The sequence below is a fragment of the Ixodes scapularis genome, unplaced genomic scaffold (genome assembly GCF_016920785.2).
Source record: "Ixodes scapularis isolate PalLabHiFi unplaced genomic scaffold, ASM1692078v2 PGA_scaffold6__148_contigs__length_123643588, whole genome shotgun sequence".
Taxonomy (NCBI): domain Eukaryota; kingdom Metazoa; phylum Arthropoda; class Arachnida; order Ixodida; family Ixodidae; genus Ixodes; species Ixodes scapularis.
In genome coordinates this window covers 59305058-59324852 of record NW_024609881.1, presented here as the reverse complement: position 1 = coordinate 59324852, position 19795 = coordinate 59305058, and the positions used below count along the sequence as shown (strand labels likewise).

The following is a 19795-nucleotide window of genomic DNA, read 5'->3' as shown; positions in this document are numbered from 1 at the left end:
TAAACACTCCTGAAAAAGTTTTGTGTGCCGACGGTACAAGCTTATTATTTTCCGGTCCATTTTTACGTCATCTAGAAGTTACTGATAACACAGTTAAATGTTACAAAAATAAAATTTGTAATTTTTAGGCCTCGAGGTACACCTGACGATTGTGAATTTTTTTAAAATTCCAAGACTTCGTGATCGAGCGTGTAAACGTTTAAAAAATGCTAGGAGAAATTTAAGCTGGACACCTCACACAAATAAAAAGCATGCAAGAATCTTGAGATCTATGGGTATTTTTTACAGAGGTAGATTGCTGGTTCCATGCTGGTTACAACGTTTGATGTACTATACTTTAGTTATATTTTCATCTCCATTACTGTTTATTAGTTTGGGGTTCAACAACAAAAAACTATTAATAGGATGTTTTTTTGCAAAAACAAAAGCAATAGGTTGTACAGAAAACCTTCAGCAAACTGACCACACAGCACCGTTCTTTTGGAGCGAAGATCTTAGGCGCCCGTTTCTGGCTTGAGCGGCGTCGGCGTCGCCGTCGCCGTCGGCGTAATCATGAGGTCACGTGACTCCGGTGACATCACGTGACTTCACGAAGGTAACGTGCCCCCCGTGAGGTCAGGTGTCCCCGTGAAGTCACGTGATCCCCGTGAGGTCACGTGACTCCAGTGAAGTCACGTGGCCCCGGCGACCTCACGTCACCCTTGTGAGGTAACACGACCCCGTGAGGCCACGAGGGTCACGTGACTTCAAGGTTATGCCGATGGCGTCGGCGTCGCCGTCTCCATCGGCGTAACGGTGAGGAGTAGCAGGCAGGATGAGGAGGTGAGGAGGAGGGAGGGGTATACGCTCCCCTCAGTACCCTTCCCCCTCCTCCTCAAGAGCTGCGCTCTAATTCTGCTTTACAGGGTGTTGCCCACTCTAACGAAAATTCTTGTGTCTACTTTCCCGCACTACACTCGGAGATCCAATCAGCGCAACTTACGGAGGCAGCTCAGCGAATGATGATACCGAAATATATGTTTAGACTAAAAAACGCAGTCTCAGTTGTGACATTAAGCAATGCAAGCCTGACGTTTTGCATTGATTAATTTCACAATTCAGACTGCGTTATTTGGTCTAAAATTATGTTTTGGCATCGTCATTGGCTGTGCTGCCTGCGCAAGTTGCGGTGATTGGCTCTCCGAGTGTTGTGCGGAAAGTAGACGTACAGGCTTTTCCTATTCTGTAGGGGGCTTTAATATTTTAATCACAGTTTTCTAATTACTCAAAATAATTAGTGACCCCACCCGTTTTTTTGTGACGCACTTCTCAGGAAAAGTTGCAGTCGATTCGTTGTACCAGTGTGTGAGGTGTGCGAAATAAAACCAAGAAACGTTTGTCGCAAAGAGGTGGTATCCCTCTAATCGAATGCAAAAAAAAATGGTTTCGAACAAGCCTGAAATCAGGGAGGGGAGGGGGGGGATGCTCGTGTGGGCTTGTACACATATCTTATATCTGATGGTATGTGGTGGCCCCGAACAAGGTAAGAAAAAAGCGTCGGCCTGTGTTGCGAAGAAGGGTTCCGATGGTTTGGTGATGGTAACAAAGAAACCACTAATTTCTGCCATGACCTTGCACTATTTTTTAATGTCGCGATCGCATAACACCGTGTAAAGGAATAAGAAAACGAAGACATATGTCTCAAAGTGATAGTGCCAATCAAGAGCAATTGGGGATTTATCTGTCTAAATCAAAGTTACGAAATCGCTTCTTTTCGCGCCGTCAAAGCCGTCGGTTTTATTTCAAAGTAACCATTCGTTTTCCATTTCAATTTTGTACAATATTTATTTGTGTCATGACAGATGATGCTGTCAAAACAAAACTTGCTCCTTTCTAATTCGTTTTCGTGAAGGTCCGCATGTTTCATCTATCAAGAAACACTATTGCCTCCAGAAAGTACTACTTTTCGATGATAACCAAGCACCCTTTTCAACGGCGGTCTAATTTGTGATTGAAAAACAAAAAAAAATATAAATATCTTTGTTTATTTCTTTATGTTTACAGACGAAAGAAGATGAGTATTTTGTTGTGGAGGAAGACAATATAGTCTCAGCGGGTGAGTCAATAAACGGCTTTGGACAATTCACCAAAAACACCACGTTCCCAAGGCCTGCCGATTTCTACCTGATGCTCTTTGGGTAAGCAAGATCACGTAATTCAGCCTGAGGTCCAGTTGTGCCGCGAGGCAGAGATAACATATCCTAGTTCCTTATGCCGATTCCATGCTCCGGAAGGATGTGTGATAGATTAAGGCTGTTGCGCGACAATTTTCGGGCTTACAATAAATGACGCACTGCTTAGATCAAATCATTGATTTCCATAGCTTCCAAAACACGGATTAGCTTTCAGTTCCATTCAAAAGCAATCGTAGAGTTTTTTTGTTTTTTTTTTTACAGAAACGAGCTTAGTTAGCTTCTTCAACTCTATGCCGGAACAAGTGGCCACATGATCTTCCATTACGGAATCAAGGCAGGAAAGTGGCAAAACCTTGGTGGAGGCCGGAGAGAATTACAACAGGGTGTTTCAAGGAGAGGCCATGCTCTTTAAATCAACCGCGAAATTCGGTTTCTTAACCTATCGCGCTACGATTTTGTGCGGCGTTGCCAGCAGATGTTTTTTTTTTTTTTTCTCTTTTTTGTAAAATTCGCAAAGAGCTAACTTACCTGAGGAAAGAGTAAAGAAAGAAGAAGGCTTAGATTATATGAAAACGCAGCGAAGCCACCGGTCTTCAAACAACACGGCGCCGTTTCGCACGGGAGACGAGAGGTGGCGCAAGCTGTCGCAACGCCAAATGCCGCCAACGGACGAGCATACGACGTCTTTAGGAGACAAGGAATTGCAGTTTCTTGTTGTTACCGCGCCTATTTTTGTTCCTACGACTGTCGCGGCCTGCAGAACGCGCGCCGCTTTTGAATCGAAGAAATCGTCTGCTAAAAAAGACGCCCGCTCTCGGCGCCATATGCTCGTTCGTTTTCGGCGTTCGTTGCGCCATCTCTTGTCTCCCGTGCGAAACGGCGCCATGTTGTTTGAAGACCGCCGGCGTCGCTGCGTTTTCATAGGAGCTAAGTCTTTTCTTCCCTCACTTTTCCTCAGGTAAATTCGCTTTTTGCAAATTTTACAAAAAAAAAAGACACACAATTTGCGGGAACGTTGCACAAAGTCGCAGCGCGATAGGCTAAGAAACCGAATTTTAAGGTCGATTTATAGAGCCTGGCCTCTCGTCGAATCACCCTGTACAGTTGGGCTATTCACTTCACCCCAGTGATTAGACGTAAACTACTACTCAAATGTTCCTCCAGCTGTTTATTCTCACGAGCCTAACTCGAGTGATTACGCAGTGCTCGTGTCGAATACTGGAGCCCCCTTCGACACTTTACCTCATATGATGTGATCCCCGTAACTACGTCACTAATTCTTACGAAGCAGAATAACATTTTACCATGACGGGGAAGCTCCTGTGCTAGTAGTGTTTCCTGGGACTACAATAGGGTATATCGGAACGTTTTCGGAATGAATATGAAATGAAAACAAAACCATTTCAGTTTGTGGTATTTGAAAACAGAACCCCCTCGAGGATGAACGCACTTGATGCAAGATCTTTCCAGCTTTTCTATTCACTCTTGGAACGGAATTTCTTCGAGGCCCTCAAATACGCAACTTAATTCCTCTGTTACCTTTTCAATCAACCGAAATCTCTTTCTAGCCAAGACATGTTGAGTCTCGGGAAAAATACAAAGTGTGAGGAAACTCAAACTTCCATTCTGTTTTTTTTTCCTAATCGGAGCAAATACCGAATGCAGATCGTTTGCTATGCATTAAGAAAATGTGACACCCATTTTGCGAAAAGCTTTCTGTTTTGGATTCAATTCATTACGTAAAATATTATATGCTGGGTGACTAGAGATGCCGACGGCTTCCTCTATTTTACGCACTTTCATTCGACGACGTGCTAAACGTTTCATCTACAGTGTATGATGTGCTGACCGTTTCACTGCGTAGCGAACCTGATTCTTCGCTTAATGTGCGCCATAATGCTGGAGCTTGGAAACCCCCAAAACTCACTGTTGGAAACAAAGGCGATAAATCTCAAGGGCATCAAAGCTGAATTTATTTTCGTGTTTGTCTTGCACACACACACACACACACATATATATATATATATATATATATATATATATATATATATATATATATATATATATATATATATATTATGACCACCGGGCCTTTGATTTTATTTTTTATTAAAAATGCACAAGGTTGTTTCACTTGAACGCTCCTCAATACTAGACTATTGGATAAATCGATTTGATATTTAAATTCAATTCATTTGAAATAGTTCGATTCCGAAAAGTTTTCACTCTATTCTTGTACAAGAGAAGGTAACGACGGCGCACAGACGAATGGCATAAAGAACCCAGGACGAGCGCTAGAACAACGAACCTTAACAAAAAACCGATAAAAAAGTCGACTCGTTTATAAACAATATACCCATATTCTAAAATTGGGCGTAGTAAAGTTTTGTAAGCGGGAAGTTTTTCACTAGGTGAAAAATGCCCGAGAGGGAGTTGTTTTAGCCTTCAAACCGTGACCTGCAAAGCTTTGATATGTTTTTCTTATGTCATCCGTATCATTCGTACTCCTGGCAGATAAGTGTTCCATTCACATTATGCAAACACCATCTAGATTACTGGTTCAAAGCAATATTACATTTTTATGTATTCTTTAAAAAAGACATGTTTATTTTTATTTTGGCATAATTCAGTTATTAGGCGGCGGTATGTAGTTTTACACATATGTGTTTATATGTGTCTAACCAATACGTGTTCAAGAAAGGACACATATGCGCTGATATCCCTTTCCTCTCTGTCTTCGTCTTTCTGTGCGCTGTATTTACCTTATCTAGTGATAAACAAACTCGCCTGCATCGCCACTTTTGCTACCCTCGTGCTTCGGTCCCACTCGTGCCAGCAAGCTTTTGTAAAGAGCATTTCAATCCAAAATTGTAACATTCCCTTTTTTTTTATGCGTCGGTTAAATTGACTGTACGGCAAGGCGACAAGAGAGGTGTAAAGAAGTTCTGCTGCCCCTCAAAACGAGGGGTAGAGGTGCATAATTTTGGCTAATATGCGCTGCATGCTACAAGTTATTCATGTATTATTTCTGAGGATACCAAAGCCCTTTATTTATGCGAATCCTACTGATCTCAAATTGTCAGTATTATGCTGTCATGACAGCTCCTCTGCTACGTCCCCATTGCCGTGTAACTCACCTGCCGAGACTGCATAAGTGTAGCTTTCACAGCTTTTCTAAAAAAAGGAGCTGTAAAGCCTAAAAAGCACAAACTATATGCACATACGCCGTTTCCCGTGATTAATGTTCATAGCAGCAGGGATCCGCATAATTAGTATTTTCATATTTGCATTTCAGGCGCCGCTTAGGGACACGTAACAAGGAGACTAAGAAATTATCTCATAATCTTTACGGTAAGAGAGCGGGGTCAGAAGGTGCTCCAGACCACACATTTATGCTGAATCTTGAGAGAATCGGAGTTTCACCTGTTATTTCCGAGAGATGTCCAACGAATAACAAATGATATTCGCCGTTTCTGCCAATCGGTAACACGAATTTACTGAGTGGGATTTCTACGTTGGTAACCGTCTTCAGAGAAGATGGCCTTTACTGAATAAAACAAACATTGTTTGCTTTGAAGCAGTTGGAGAAAATCAAATTCAAATTGTTTTTAAAGCACGTTTTTGCCACTTAATTCACAAATGAAATTTGACGAGAAGGGTTGTCGTCAGATGATGATCATAAATATCACATTCAACGAATATCTCTTGAAAATTTCACTTATATTCGTGATGAGATTTCTACAACACCAAACGCGAACACCAACAAATTGTGACCTCCAAACGAAGCTCTAACCGTGCAACCTGATGCCAAAGTTTTAAAACTCACTGTTTGCAGACTCAAAAGTTAGAAACAATTTTTTTAAAAATTTTACACTGGCAAAATGAGTCCCGTTTTCGGTATCCGACTTCACTCATTTTCAAGCGTTGCTGGACTTCGTCGACTGCTCTCGTCTTGTTTTGAATTTCCTAAAACTGTTCATAACCTATGAGTCAGCAAGTTCTGAATCTTTGGCATCAGGTTCGAGCACCGAGCGCGACATTTGGTCAAAAACTGAGCGTTTAGTTATTCGTAATTTAGCTTTGCGCTGAAAAAAGCAACTGGAGATGTTTCATTGCGTGTTTTTTTTTTTGCTTGTATCTTTTTGAAAACAAATTTTCATTGTAAGCACACCGCCCAACTTCTAGATACGGACTGTTTCCTTGGCATTCGAGACTTTTGCACAAGCGGTCACGCCTCGGCTAATTTTTAATTTTAAGTGGCTGAACGTCTCATAATTCTAAATACTTGCTTTTCCAAAGAGGGGGGTTTTCACATCGCAGAGTAGTCTTACAGCTTCAAAGAAACATTATTGAATATATTTGGAGTGCAACAAATGGATTATTATTTCTAGGTCGCGCCTATTCCGGAGCGGTCTGCGTGAAAGGCTGGAACGTGGGAATTTCCCAGGAAGTACCTCCTCTGTACTATAGTTTTGCTATAATAGCCCACGAAATTGGGCATTTGTAAGTATCTTGTCGCTTCCTTTATAAACACACGTGCTCAGCGTATCACCCGAGAAAAGCTTTTTTAGTTACCGTTAGTGAATCCCATGCCTTTTATCATCGCTACGGACAATGCGATATGAGCCGAGAAGAAGCGTGACAATAATGAGCCTTGCTTTGCGTTTCTTAATCTGTCCCTGATTATAGTGTTAACCATTAGATGGTTTTCTTAGCATGAACATTATCTTCGCAGACTCGGGAGCACGCACGATGGAAGTGGTCCCTTGACAAATGTCCGAAATCATCCTGGTGCTCTTGACTGCAAGTACCCAGAGAAATACATTATGAAACCTGTAGAGCCTTATGGACCACCTTTTGCGTTCTCGAACTGTAGTGAGAAGGGTATGCAATTTGTTTTGAAGTACGTATTTGTTTGACCTTTCTTAGGCGCTTGCATCATCGAACCTTTATTCTTCTTTTGACCCGTGACATTTCCTATGCTATTATTTCACCCTAATTTTGAATGTATCGTTTCCCAGTTGACGTGGATGTTACTTCCAATTATAGTTACTTGAATCGTAGTTTACTTAAAAGGTTCCTGAATCCACCAAACGAATAACGACGCTAGAATGTTACCATAATACTGGCACCATGTTTCTTAAGCTGCCAGCGATAGTTGAAAGAAACTCGCAGCTCACCTGTCATTGGAGAGGCGACGAGGCCGCAAGTTCACAACGAAAATACATAGTATTGTGGCTCTGCTGTTATTTTCGATATAAACTAATTATGGTCATTATATCCACTTTAAGAAACATCAAAGCGTTTAAAAACGTAGCTGAATTCATTAAACGGGACAAATAATTTTTCTTTTTAGAGCGCTAGTACGTCCGTCGGTTGTTTTGTGTAAAAGAACTGAACCGAAAGAAACATTACAAGGTTGATTGATTTGACGCCCTTAAGGCCCGGTCACACTGAGGCAACAGTGGGACAACTCCATTCGGCAACACGAGAAAGACGCGTTTCCGGTGATCCTCTCATATCGGGGCGACAAGAACAGCAGGGCAACATGTTGCTGTCAGCCGGAATTCGTTTTGGCCGATTTGTTGTCCGACCACCTTATCACACCGCGCTGACGGCGGGCCCAACGCTTGGAACACTCCGCCATCTTGATTGTTTACCTTCGGTCGTGTGTGGCGAGGCGCCGCTGGAAATGCGACTCTTCAATGTGCTAGAGCATTCGAAGGGCTGGAAATTGCCACGGGACGACATCAACTAGTGACTGTGGTTAGATAACTTGAGACAGGGAGTATTTTCCACCCTTTATTTTATGAAGATGATCTTCATTCGCTTTCAACGATATATACCTATAGGAGGAAAGTGATATTGCCGATATGTGTTAGGAATTTACGACACCGTATAAGGTATTTCTGTTCAGTTTTTTTTCTCACGCAATTCCTATTTCAACTGTAAAATTGAGTTAGCACCTGCAGTTCACTAAGGCGTCTTTTGTAGCCTGGTGTTGAGCTGAACTGACAGTGCTTAAGAACTGGAACGCCGACATGATCGGCCTTCATAACAATAGGTAAAATGAATACGTTTCCACGCTGTGTTATGTACTGTCTGACAGACTGGCGCTTATCAGCTCGTGGCCACCCGAGGAGCGTGAGCAGTGAGCGCTCGAGGCTCGGAGTGCGTGGGCAGACGAACGCCGGGCTCCGAATTGGTTAAACCGATTTGACCAGCGGTTTTTTGGGAACCGACTCAATGTAGGATTGGCGACGAGGCGGACGACAACTTCAACCGGCAACGTTCTCAGTTGTTAAAGAATGACAACGACACAGGGTAAGCTCGAGGAGTTTCAAAGAACGGGATGGACAGCCTGGTCGGAGCGCTTGGACTTCTTCTTCCAAGCAAACAAGATCACGGACCCCGAGAAAAAGAGAGCTCTGCTGCTGACCCTGTGCGACGCGGAACCCTACGAGACCGTACAAGTCCTAACGGCCCCGAATAAGCCAGGAAAGGTGAGTTTTGAAAACATCATGTCCTTGCTCCAGCAGCATTAAGACCCACGGCCTTCGGAGCTGTTCAGCCAAAGCAAATTCCAACACCGCGATCAACAGCCCGGCGAGTCAATCGATACCTTTTTGGCTGTTTTGAAGAAATTAGCTACCAACTGCAATTTGGGCGTTTTGACAAGGCCAGCGGTGGCGACAACAAGCGCTGGAGCATCAGCAGCCGTCGACCCGTTGGTATCGAACCCAACCATGTTACCAGTTGACGTGATGCTCAGAGACCGTTTAGTCTGTGGCGTCCAAGATGAGCGTCTACAGCAAAGGCTTTTCGCAGAAAAAACGCTGACGTTCAAGCAAGCTTACGACATGGCAACACGACTTCAAAGCGCCGTTCAACAGCAGCAGGAGCTTAAAGCCTCCACGGCCGACCAACATAAGTTTACATCAGCGCAAACTGCAAAACGCACCTTGGAGGCGGAAAAAGTGCAAGCCGAGCAGCAATGCTACTGTTGCCATGGAAAGCACAGGCAAGGCGCTTGCCCATTTAGTAAGGTGTCCTGCCGGTTCTGCAGGAAGATAGGACATATTGAGAATGCATGTCGGAACAAAGCGAGGGCGGGCGCACGACGCTCAACCCATCACATGAGCTACGATGAAGATGACTATGTCGACGATGCACAGGTCAGTGGTTGTGATTAAAACCACCGGTTCGACTTACAGGAATTGAATGTGCAACACGCATAAGGAATCGTACCTAAGTAACTCGTAACGCTCAAGGTCCAGTGAAGACCATTGGAGTTCGAGGTCGACTCAGGAGCAGCATTCACAGTTATTAGTGAAGAGACATACCGCAAGACCTGCCCATCTAAGCCTCCTCGCTTGCAGAAAGAGGATATCACACTTCGAACGTTGACGGGCGAAGGATTGTGTGTTCTCGGGTCTGCGGAAGTGGAAGTTAGACATAAGTCCAAAGAATACCTTCTTCGGTTGATGGTGAAAATTGGAACTGGGTGCAACTTGATGGGTAGAAATTGGTTCCCAGCGCTGAAGATACAAGTCAGCGTGTTGCACCATCTTTCGCTAAGGCAACAGGTGCGGAAGGTGCTTCGAGCACACGAGACAGTATTCAAGTCCGACATCACGGGGTACACTGGTCTACCAGTCCAGCTGGAGCTCATAGAACCAACTACTTCTAGATTCCTCAAGGCACGCACCATACCTTTTGCTTTGCGCCCTGTTGTAGAGTGTGAGCTAATGGCTCTGTAGAAGCAAGGAATTCTTGAACCGGTCCAACATTCAACATGGGCGACACCAGTGGTTGTGGTCAGAAAGGCTGATGGCTCGGTGAGACTCTGCGGAAACTATCGGAGTACGGTGAACATCCCAGCTAAACCGGCCGCTTACCCCCTGCCCACCCCCACGGAAGTGCTGTCAAACCTCCGGGGTGGCACAGTGTTTTAACGTTGGACCTCGCTCAGGCGTACCAACAGCTGCGAGTGACAGACACCGTGGTCGAAATGCTGACAATCAACACATCAAGGGCTTGTTGCGAGTAAAAAGACTACCCTTTGGAGTGGCGGCCAAGCCGGCAATCTTTCTAAACGTCATGGACATGGCATTATCAGGCATCCCTGGAGTCGCTGCATACCTCGACGACGTTATCATCAGTGGGGCAAACGCCAAAGAGCATGCCTATCGACCAGACCAGGTGCTGACAAGACTAGGGAAAGAAGGACTAAGATTAAAAGAAACCAAATGTCACTTCGGGGTTAGAGAAGTCAAATTTCTGGGTCACCTGATGAATCCGGAGGGAATTCATCCCACACAAGACAAGATTCGCGCGGTGGTGGACGCTCCAGAGCCGACAAACAAGGCAGAGTTGCACTCTTTCTTGGGACTCTTAGCGTTCTATGACCGATTTCGGCAAGACACAGTGACGATAGCGAAGGAGCTTTATAGCCTACTGGAGCGGAAGGCAGAATGGCGATGGGAGGACAGACACCGTAAGGTTTTCAAAAAATTGAAGCAACTAGTAGTGCAGCACACTGTGCTGACACACTATGATGAAAGGAAACCATTACTGTGTTCATGCGATGCTTCACCATATGGTGTGGGTGCCGTGCTGGCACAGTGGGACTCAGACGGCCGAGAGGCTCCGATTGCGTTCGCGTCCACGACGCTAGGAACCTCCGAGCGAAACTATTCTCAGCTTGACCGAGAAGGCCTGGCCATTGTGTTTGGGGTCAACCATTTGCTTCAGTACGTCGCAGGACGGAGTGTGATCATCTACACAGACCACCAGCCTCTGCTAGGCCTCCTCGGAGCTGAGAAGCCTATTTCACAAGTCCTGTCACCGAGGATGACCCGGTGGTGAGTCAGACTGGCAGCTTATTACTACGAGCTAAGATACCGACCAGGAAAACGCCATCAGAATGCGGACGCCCTTAGACGACTTTCACTGTCAACCACTGAAAATGAGCCGGAGGTTCCAGGAGATATCCTGATGTTTGAAGCTTTGTCCCGTCCACCACTGTCCGCCAAACAACTGGCGAGAGAGACCGAAGCTGACAGCGTCCTTGCGAATGTATACCGAGCCATCCCATGGGGTACACTTGACCGGTTACAAACACCGGAGTACTCGTCGTAAAGAACCAAAAAGGGCAGAGCTGCCGAACAACAGGGGATGTGTAAGTTGAAGAGCACGAATCGTGATTCCTACACAGCTAAGGAAAGAAACGATGGCCCCGATGCACTCTGGACATCGCGGGATTGTGGCAACGAAAGCATGCGCTCGGAGCTATGCTTGGAGGCCCGGAATAAACACCGATATTCAGACAGCAGTTGCATAATGCAGCATCTGTCAGATGCACCGAAAATATTCACCCAAAGGGCCTATCCCTGCCTGGACTAGGCCATCAGAGCCATGGGACACCCTTCACGTGGACTTTGCAGGTCCGGTCAATAGTCAGGTCCTGCTGCTCGTAGTGAACCCGTTCACCAAATGGCTCGAAGTGAGGGTAGTCCGCAATATGACCTCGACCGAAGTCATTAGGAAACTACTGGCCATGTTGGCAACATTCGGCCTGCCGAGGAAGGTTGTGTCTGACACTGGCGCAGCGCTGGTGTCGGAGAAAATTAGAAGGTTTTACCGGAACAACGGCATCATGGCGGTTACAAGTGCACCGTACCATCCTGCCACTAATGGACAGGCGGATCGCAAGGTACAGGAGCTAAAAATCGCTCTCGCCAAGAGAGGGAAGGAAGAAGTAAGGTGTGCGCTAGCAAGGTTTTTGTTTAAACAACAAAGCACCATCACATCGCTACGGGCAAAACGCCAGCTTGGCTGATGTATGGAAGGGACCTTCCATCAGCTTTGGAACGACTAAAGTGTGTTGCGTTTGAAAAACCGGTGAGGGCGGCCGATTCCTCTACCTTTTCTGGAGTACCTGAAATAACGACCGGTTCCTCGGACCCACATGAGCTTAGCGTGGGGCAGGCAGTTTGGACGAAGAAGTTTCCAAGTATTCAAGGTTGGATTACTGGGGTTGTCGAACGTCGAATGGGCCTACGCTCATGGATTGATCAAGGATTGGTGCGCCGTCATCGCAACCATACACGAAAGCGATGGACAAACACCGAGGTGCGAGAAAAAGCGGACACTTGGCCTCCGGTCTGGAATATCGAGGTTGACAGCTCGGCTGCAACGGAGCCACTAACGCAGAGCTCTGACAGTCAGGCCCAACCAACAAGATCACATCCGGGAGCTGGCGACAAGCCAACGACTTCTCCTCAGGAACCAGTGTAAGCGTCTTCGACGGCCGGCACTAATCCCTCTTCGGGTACTCCCCCGGCCACCAGAACCCGACGACCTCCGCAACGCTACGGGTACCATAACTAGTTGGAGGAGGTGTTATGTACGGTCTGACAGACTGGCGCTTATCAGCTCGTGGCCACTCGAGGAGCGTGGGCACTGAGCGCTCGAGGATCGGGGTGCGCGGGCAGACGAACGCGGGCTCCGAATTTATTAAACCGATTTACCAGAGGTCTCCTGGGAACCGACTCAATGTAGCACGCTGCATACTTGCTTCCGCCTGCTACGTGATCGCTTAATTCCCCAAAACGTCCTGGGTATTTCAGAATCAATTCGGGTGTCTGGTAGCTCCTGTTTTCTAGTGCCAAGCAAGCAGGCTATAAAATTGTGTTCTTCGACTGCATTTGTAAAGTACGACGGAATCAACCAAATGTGTGTAAATGAACAAAATGAAGCGAAAAAGTGGATCTTTTTTGAAGACCTAGGCGGCCTTATAAAAACTTACTCGAAATGATTTGGAATGCAGTTAACCCGAAGCACCACTTCGAATCCCTTTCACTTTACTGATTCCTCGGGAAACAACCTGGATGCTAATGACGTCTGCGAACGATTTGGCAATTTATTTAGAGAAATGTTTTCTGATTAGTAGAATGTTTTCTGACGAGACCTTTCCCTTGTTAGGTATTTCACCTGAAGATAGTATACTAACACACATGGCTTTAATTACTATGCGTGCTACTGGTATTCAGAAACTAATAGAAATTTTTCGACCAAGTTCAGCTCCAGTACATTATATTATTTGAACGAAAGTGTTTAGGCTCTGCAAATAAGAAGCTTCCTCCCTTTCTGTGTTTACTTTTCCAACAATCCTTACGTATTGGTAAAATTCCTGAAAATTGGAAAGAAGCAAAAGACACCCTTTTTTTAAGACCTATCAAACAAATGAGTTGACGAATTATAGACCAATCTCTCTGACAAGTGTACCTAGTAAGCTGATGGAGCATGTGATTTTCTGGAATATTATGGATCATTTGTCGGACAACAACTTGCTCTTTGTAAACCAGCACAGTTTCCGGCAGTATCATTCTTGCGAAACCCAGCTCTTTGAATTTGTCCCAGACCTTCATCAGAACCTTCACTCTAAAATTCACTCATGCAATTTCATGGACTTTAAAAAAGCATTTGACCAGGTAGCACATCAACGACTTCTTTTAAAATTACGCGCTTTGCAAATAGAGCCATCTGCCATACAGTGTAATTGAACTTCCTCGTCGACCGCTCGAAAGTGTCTGCTATGAACTCGAATCCTTATGTCATCTGAAAGTAAAATCAGCAGTACCACAGGGAACCGTGCTGGGCCCACTACTCTCCTTTTCTACGTAAACGACTTGTCCTCTACTATCCAGTCCACCATCCGGCTTTGTGCCGATGATTGAGTGATTTATTGAAAACCATCTAGCATTCATAATTATAATGAACTTCAAAACTACTTAAGTACAATTAAAACATGGTCTCTAATGTGGCAAATGAAGGTAAATATTTCCAAAAACAAAATGTCAAAATTTTAGTACTACGCGAAGTCCAGCAGAGTTTAACACACACTCTCTTCGATGGGGTTCTTGAAAATGTGCATACATACATATATCTTCAGGATCATTTCACATCAAACTTGTCTTGAGAAGCCCAGATAAATCACATAAGTGTAAAAGCGAATCAAAGCCTCGGTTTTTTAAGTCGAAATTTTCATATAGCCAACTGGGAAAAAAAGCTTGTAGCATATACCGCCCTCATTCAATCTCAACTTGATTGCGCTTCTTTAATATAAAAACACCACATCAGTTTTATTTGACACAAAAAATAGAACCATTGCAAAATAGAGCCACAGGCTTCATTCTTAAGAACTACACTCGCACATGCGTCACCTCACTAAAGGGAAATCCCGGAGTACCAACTCTTGCACAAAGAAGGTAAATCTAAGGACTTGCATCATTGCATACTTTGCACTACCACTGCCCATCGAAGAGAGAACTGTATTGCCGGGCTACACCACATATTTCAACGCGTACTGACCATTCGCAAAAACTTCATTTGGTCACTTTACGAACAAGCCTTTTTAAATTATCCCCTTTACAGTTTGCTACATACGAATGCAAATCGCCCATTGATAATATTGTAATCATCAAAGAATCCTCTGGTTGCAGAGCTTCTCTTACCAATTACTTAAACGCATAGCAACCGTAACACCTGCTTCATTGTTTTATTTCTTTTCTGTTTGTGTTTTGGATAATGTTGTACTTGCCCCCTTTATGTAAAACCCAATGGGCGCCTCAAGGGTATAATAACTGAAATGAAATGAAATCAAATCAAAAACCATTATCATAGCGGTCCTTTGAATGCTTTTATTTGTTAACCTTTGCTTTCTTGCGTTATTCTAATAATACTTTATCAGCAGTTGAGTATAGACATGCCATTCTATTTCACTAGCAGTAATGTGAATTGGTTCTCTCGGTAGTTCCGATTTCAACACCAGTCTGAACGTTGACAACCACAGCTGTGACTATTTCGACAAGCACTTGCCATAATTATGCAGTAAAAACATTAATAAAATTATTTTAGATGCACGACAGCCTTAATTATTGTTGGGCAACGTTTTTCAAGCCTTTATTTCAGTAAGCTCATAAGAAAACGACGTTGATAGGAAACTAGCTCTCCCCTTAAAGCTATGTTTATTGTCTTGTTGTCGGCCCAAAATTCGCCCAGCCAGTAATCAGAGCAGCATAGGTTGTCCAGGACAAGTTGCTTCTGTTTTTGTTGCCCAAAAGCTCTCATACCAACGTAACTTTTTTGTTGTCATCCATGCTGTGCTACTGTTGCCGCGATGTGACAGGGTTGTCGAACAACATGGGGAGGAAGCAACAAGTCGCACGGTTTTTGGACAACATGTTGTGTTGCTGTTGCCGTCGTGTTGCCTCAGCGTGAAAGAGCCCTTAGAATTTTCGTAGGCACGCATTTTGGATAATCACTCCAATTAAAGAAGCACTAGTATATCGGCTGCCTTATGCTAGTGGAAGGATACTTTTCTCTCTTTCTTCGTGTGTGTTCATTAAAAATTTAAATGTTGTATCATTAATTTAATTTCATAAATCAGGAAAACATTCGTTATGAAAATATTAACTGGAGAAGAACAAGGGTGACAAAGGACAAACACGCATCTCCAAACACAGTTAATTTCTCCCAGCTGTGTTGAGATTTGTGTTTGTCCTTTGTCCCCTTGTTCTTTTTCTACAACGATATTTTTAATCATGCTTTTTTAGCTCGCTTGCACATTTGCATTATTTTCATTATCATAATAAGCCTAATATGCAGGCCATTTACTCTTCCTTTATAAAGTCTCATTTGTATGAGAAATTTCTCCCTTCAAAAACCAGATATATAAGACATATAAGAATATATCAGAACTATATAAGAAATATTAAAAAAAACTCGTGAAAAGTTTCTTCTATGCTCTTATATGTCTTATATAGCTCTTTTTACGGTTTTTATATGGGTCGTATATGTTCTCATATATCTTGCATGATTCATATGTATTTATTGGATCCAAAAAATTTCTCCTAGAAATGGCTTTTTCACTAGGGTTGTTGGTGTTCGACCGGCGGCAGCTGATAAAACCCATTTGCTCTACTGACACCTAACTCCTGATTAGTTCAGTTGGTAGAGAGCTCCAATGGAAATAAAGATGTCCCTGATTCGACACGTGGACCAGGCGGATGTTTTCGGTCGCGCACCAGTCACCTAGCTGTGTTTGGAGATTGGTGTTTGTCCATTGTCCCCGTTGTTCCTCTTCTCCAGGGAATATTTTCATTATTCTAGTTCAGCTCGCTGGCACCCTTGGATTAATTGCGTTATCATAAAAACATCCATATTTCTCCCATTACACAAACCCAGATTCCGATATATTGTTGTTTTCAGACATATAATGATCGATTCTTGTTTATTTGCAGGCTACGTGGAGAGCAATGCTGGAAAACACAATCCGACTATGACTTTTTAAACGTCACAAAGGAGGTTGCGGACCGTTTCCTCACACCGGAGAGGATTTGTCAAAGCATTTACCCTGAGCAATACTCTTCGGCCGTGAGCATCACTCCCATTCCCCTCTGTATACCTTTCCTCTCTTTGAAATCCGCTCCCCTACCTCCCTCTCGAATATGCGCGCATCGTGCTGAGGGTCTGTCCAAACAGGACACGTTTTGTGCAGGAATAGCATTTGCTGTCGCTGCAAATGAATGGTTTCCTTCCGTTACGATCTGCTTGCAAACGCTGTTTTTTTTTTTTTTTTTTTTGGGGGGGGGGGGAATGCAGTTGACAACTTGGGTTCTTGAAGAGAGGTTTTAAGTGTGCCCATAACGCGGATCCGGAGTCACACGTTCTGCTGGCTGTCGTCAAGACCCCACTGTTGTTGGAAATCGCGTCTTCCGAACGATAGTGGACGATAGTGGGGAGCCGATGAGGAAAGACGTGCTGTTTGTCTGTTTGTATGGCAACCCTTGAGTCGTGCGCTACTCAACACGTTTACAATCAGAAAAGCTACCTTTCATGTAACACCGATTATGTCTGCGCTGTGTCATGAACCTACGTCACACCTCAGGCTCCCATAGAGCTACGCTCTTTATGGTTAGAAAAGTACCATCTCGATTTTTTGTCTTTGTAAGAGAGAACAATGACTTGTTTTAAAATTGTTGATTCACATTACCTCACACGCCTCTTAGGTATTACACATATGAGGTCTAGACCGTTGGATATGAAACCTAGACATAAACGAACGTGAAATCGCTGAATATGTACCGGAAATAAAACCTACTGCACAAAACATTATCTTTCATAAAAAATAATACAAGTACGACTAAAGTTTAATGTTTTCACCAAGTTAGGGATCATACAGGCCCATAGGCATAAGACATGTAAACACCTCCTTATTGCTGAGCGTCAATCTCAATTGAAAAAGCCATCACTTGCGAAGACCATTAGGCCTTTGCTGTAGTGTCTGTGGTTATGTACACGCAGGTTTTACACAGATTGATTTCTAAATAATATTGAAAACTTAATCAAACATTTGTCCCACAGCAAATATTTGCAGTTAACTACTTTTCTTGCTACAATTATTTTCAGAGTATGAAGAACTGCGTCATAACGTGCCGTAATAAGGTGGTGATCGGCAGAAACTACCAAATAAAGGAAGAAATCCACTTCGCTCCATTTGGCTACCCATGCGGGGATAATGGCGAGGTAGGATATCCCAAAATATTTTTTTTTTAGTTTTCAAGCTGCTTGGGGGGCATGGGTGTTACTGATGAGTGCAAAGAAGGGAACATGTCAGTTAGGGGAGCTAGAATACCAACAATGTAAGAAACGCATTACGTGCCGGGTACTGAACATCTTACCATTGCTCGGTAGCCAATGAGATCTCGGCATCAGTGGTTAATTAAGAACGTCGAAGAGCCGATCACGCTCTCAGAATCAAAACCATAATGGTCCACACCCGGCGGTCTTTCAACTGACAGCGACTTTATGTGTGCTTCAAGAACGGCTTACCAGTATATACTCTGCTAGGGAACACTAGGTAGACAGTAATGATAGATATATTTTAGTTAGGTCGACTCTTTAGAGTTGCAAGTAGTATCCGGCTCCAATCAATCTTCAGTAATACAAGCCTGTTCTTTTCATTTTTCTTGATTTGTTTTAAAAAAAGGCCGTGTTTGCTACAGTAATACAGTCTGCCATTATTAAAAGTGCAAAAATATGATGTCGCCCCAGCGACCTACCAAGTAAACCTGGGTCACCCAGAGTGGATAGATTGTTGGACAAAAAATTTGAACTTCTCTTTGTTGCACCATCAGAGGAAGATAAGCTCCCCCACTCTCCTCTTCTCTGGAGTTCCCTCTGGCATTGTGGAAAGAGTGAAGGAGTTCATGAGAGGAGAATACTGTGCAATTTTTAAAATCTACTTTTTTGCAAACCATTTTTAGATACAATTTGTGCCTTTTTTGTAAAGGGTTATGGGGCCGGTTCACCAAAAAGATGGTTTTTCAATTTATGGTAAAAATCGGACAGTTAAAATTCGGCATCGAATGTAACAAGATAACTAAGCCTCTGACAGCTTTGAAATACAAGCGGTACATCGATATTTTTTTTTAGAACTGAGATACAAATTTATATTTCGCATGTAGCTTGAAAGAAAGATACAGATACTCAAAAGTTACTCTAATATTCTATCGGGATATATGTGTACCGCGACACTGTCCAGTTTTGTCTATCTCCGATTTCACATTGAACAGAGAGGATCGCCAACAAGAGCAGTCTTTCGAACTGCGTACAAGATAAAAAAGACAGCAGATTGACCAAGCGCCGCTCACCATTTCAAGCATTCTTAGTCTGATGTTAATTAACAACCACTCTTTGACTTGAAGCTGAAATGAATTGGAACTGTGCTATCTGATGACTCGTTCAAAGGAACCAAACCCATTCGGCATGCCACATGTTGCTCGCACACATTATAACCGGACGGACAACAAATAAGCAGAGTTCGCCGCAAAATACAAACAGCACAAACCGACATAAACGTGATATTGACGCAGGAGGCGCTTTTTCTATGTCAGTATATAGTTCGTATGCGTGTATGTTTGTTTTCTCTTAAGTTGTTCGCACATGTACAGACAAATGTACTACAACTAAATGTGTTCAGACATATCTTCTTGCTAACCTTGTCAGATATTTGTCGAATGCTTATTTTTAACGTATATTTTGCTCCAAAAACTGAAACCAGACCAGTACGCGTAATTTAGAGATCCTACATTAAAACCTATGCGTGGTGCTTTGAATCGCGTACCAAGCATAAATTGACGGCTGGCTAATATTCCTCGGTGTCTCGCCACGACAAATTTGACAAATCTGAGATGAAAATCGTTCCCTCTTTTTCAGCGGTGCTGGTTCGGAAAATGCACAAATATTGACCGTGAGGTCTCTTAAACTGTTACAAGGTGGAAAATTACGGTCTCAAATATCCATGCCTCTGAAGGAGTATAAATAAAAACGTTTCTTTTTGCCTTTCGCATTCAGTGTTATATGAGAAAAGAGTCACAATAAATATATGCATTCACAATATCTTTTTACAATAAAATGCCTACCCTAGTGAAAAATACACCAGCTCGAGGGCTGGTGTGACTAGATGTTACACCAGACTTTTTCGCAGATGTGATTTGGGACGTTTTCTGGTGTGACACCAGAAACCTGGTGTTCTGTTGTGACACCAGAAATCT

At 43.6% G+C, this 19795-nt stretch overlaps 1 protein-coding gene across 1 annotated transcript in view; it reads left to right on the top strand.

Moving 5' to 3' along the window:
• Nucleotides 1–19505, top strand: part of LOC121832972 (venom metalloproteinase antarease-like TtrivMP_A) — a 34113-nt gene extending 14608 nt beyond the window's left edge. Inside the window, exons 8-14 of the mRNA XM_042286111.1 lie at nt 2044–2177; nt 5470–5525; nt 6566–6677; nt 6910–7077; nt 16481–16613; nt 17649–17765; nt 19458–19505. Coding sequence (XP_042142045.1) covers nt 2044–2177; nt 5470–5525; nt 6566–6677; nt 6910–7077; nt 16481–16613; nt 17649–17765; nt 19458–19505 — 768 coding nt within the window. The remainder of the gene's footprint in view (nt 1–2043; nt 2178–5469; nt 5526–6565; nt 6678–6909; nt 7078–16480; nt 16614–17648; nt 17766–19457) is intronic.
• Nucleotides 19506–19795: the final 290 nt, after the last annotated feature.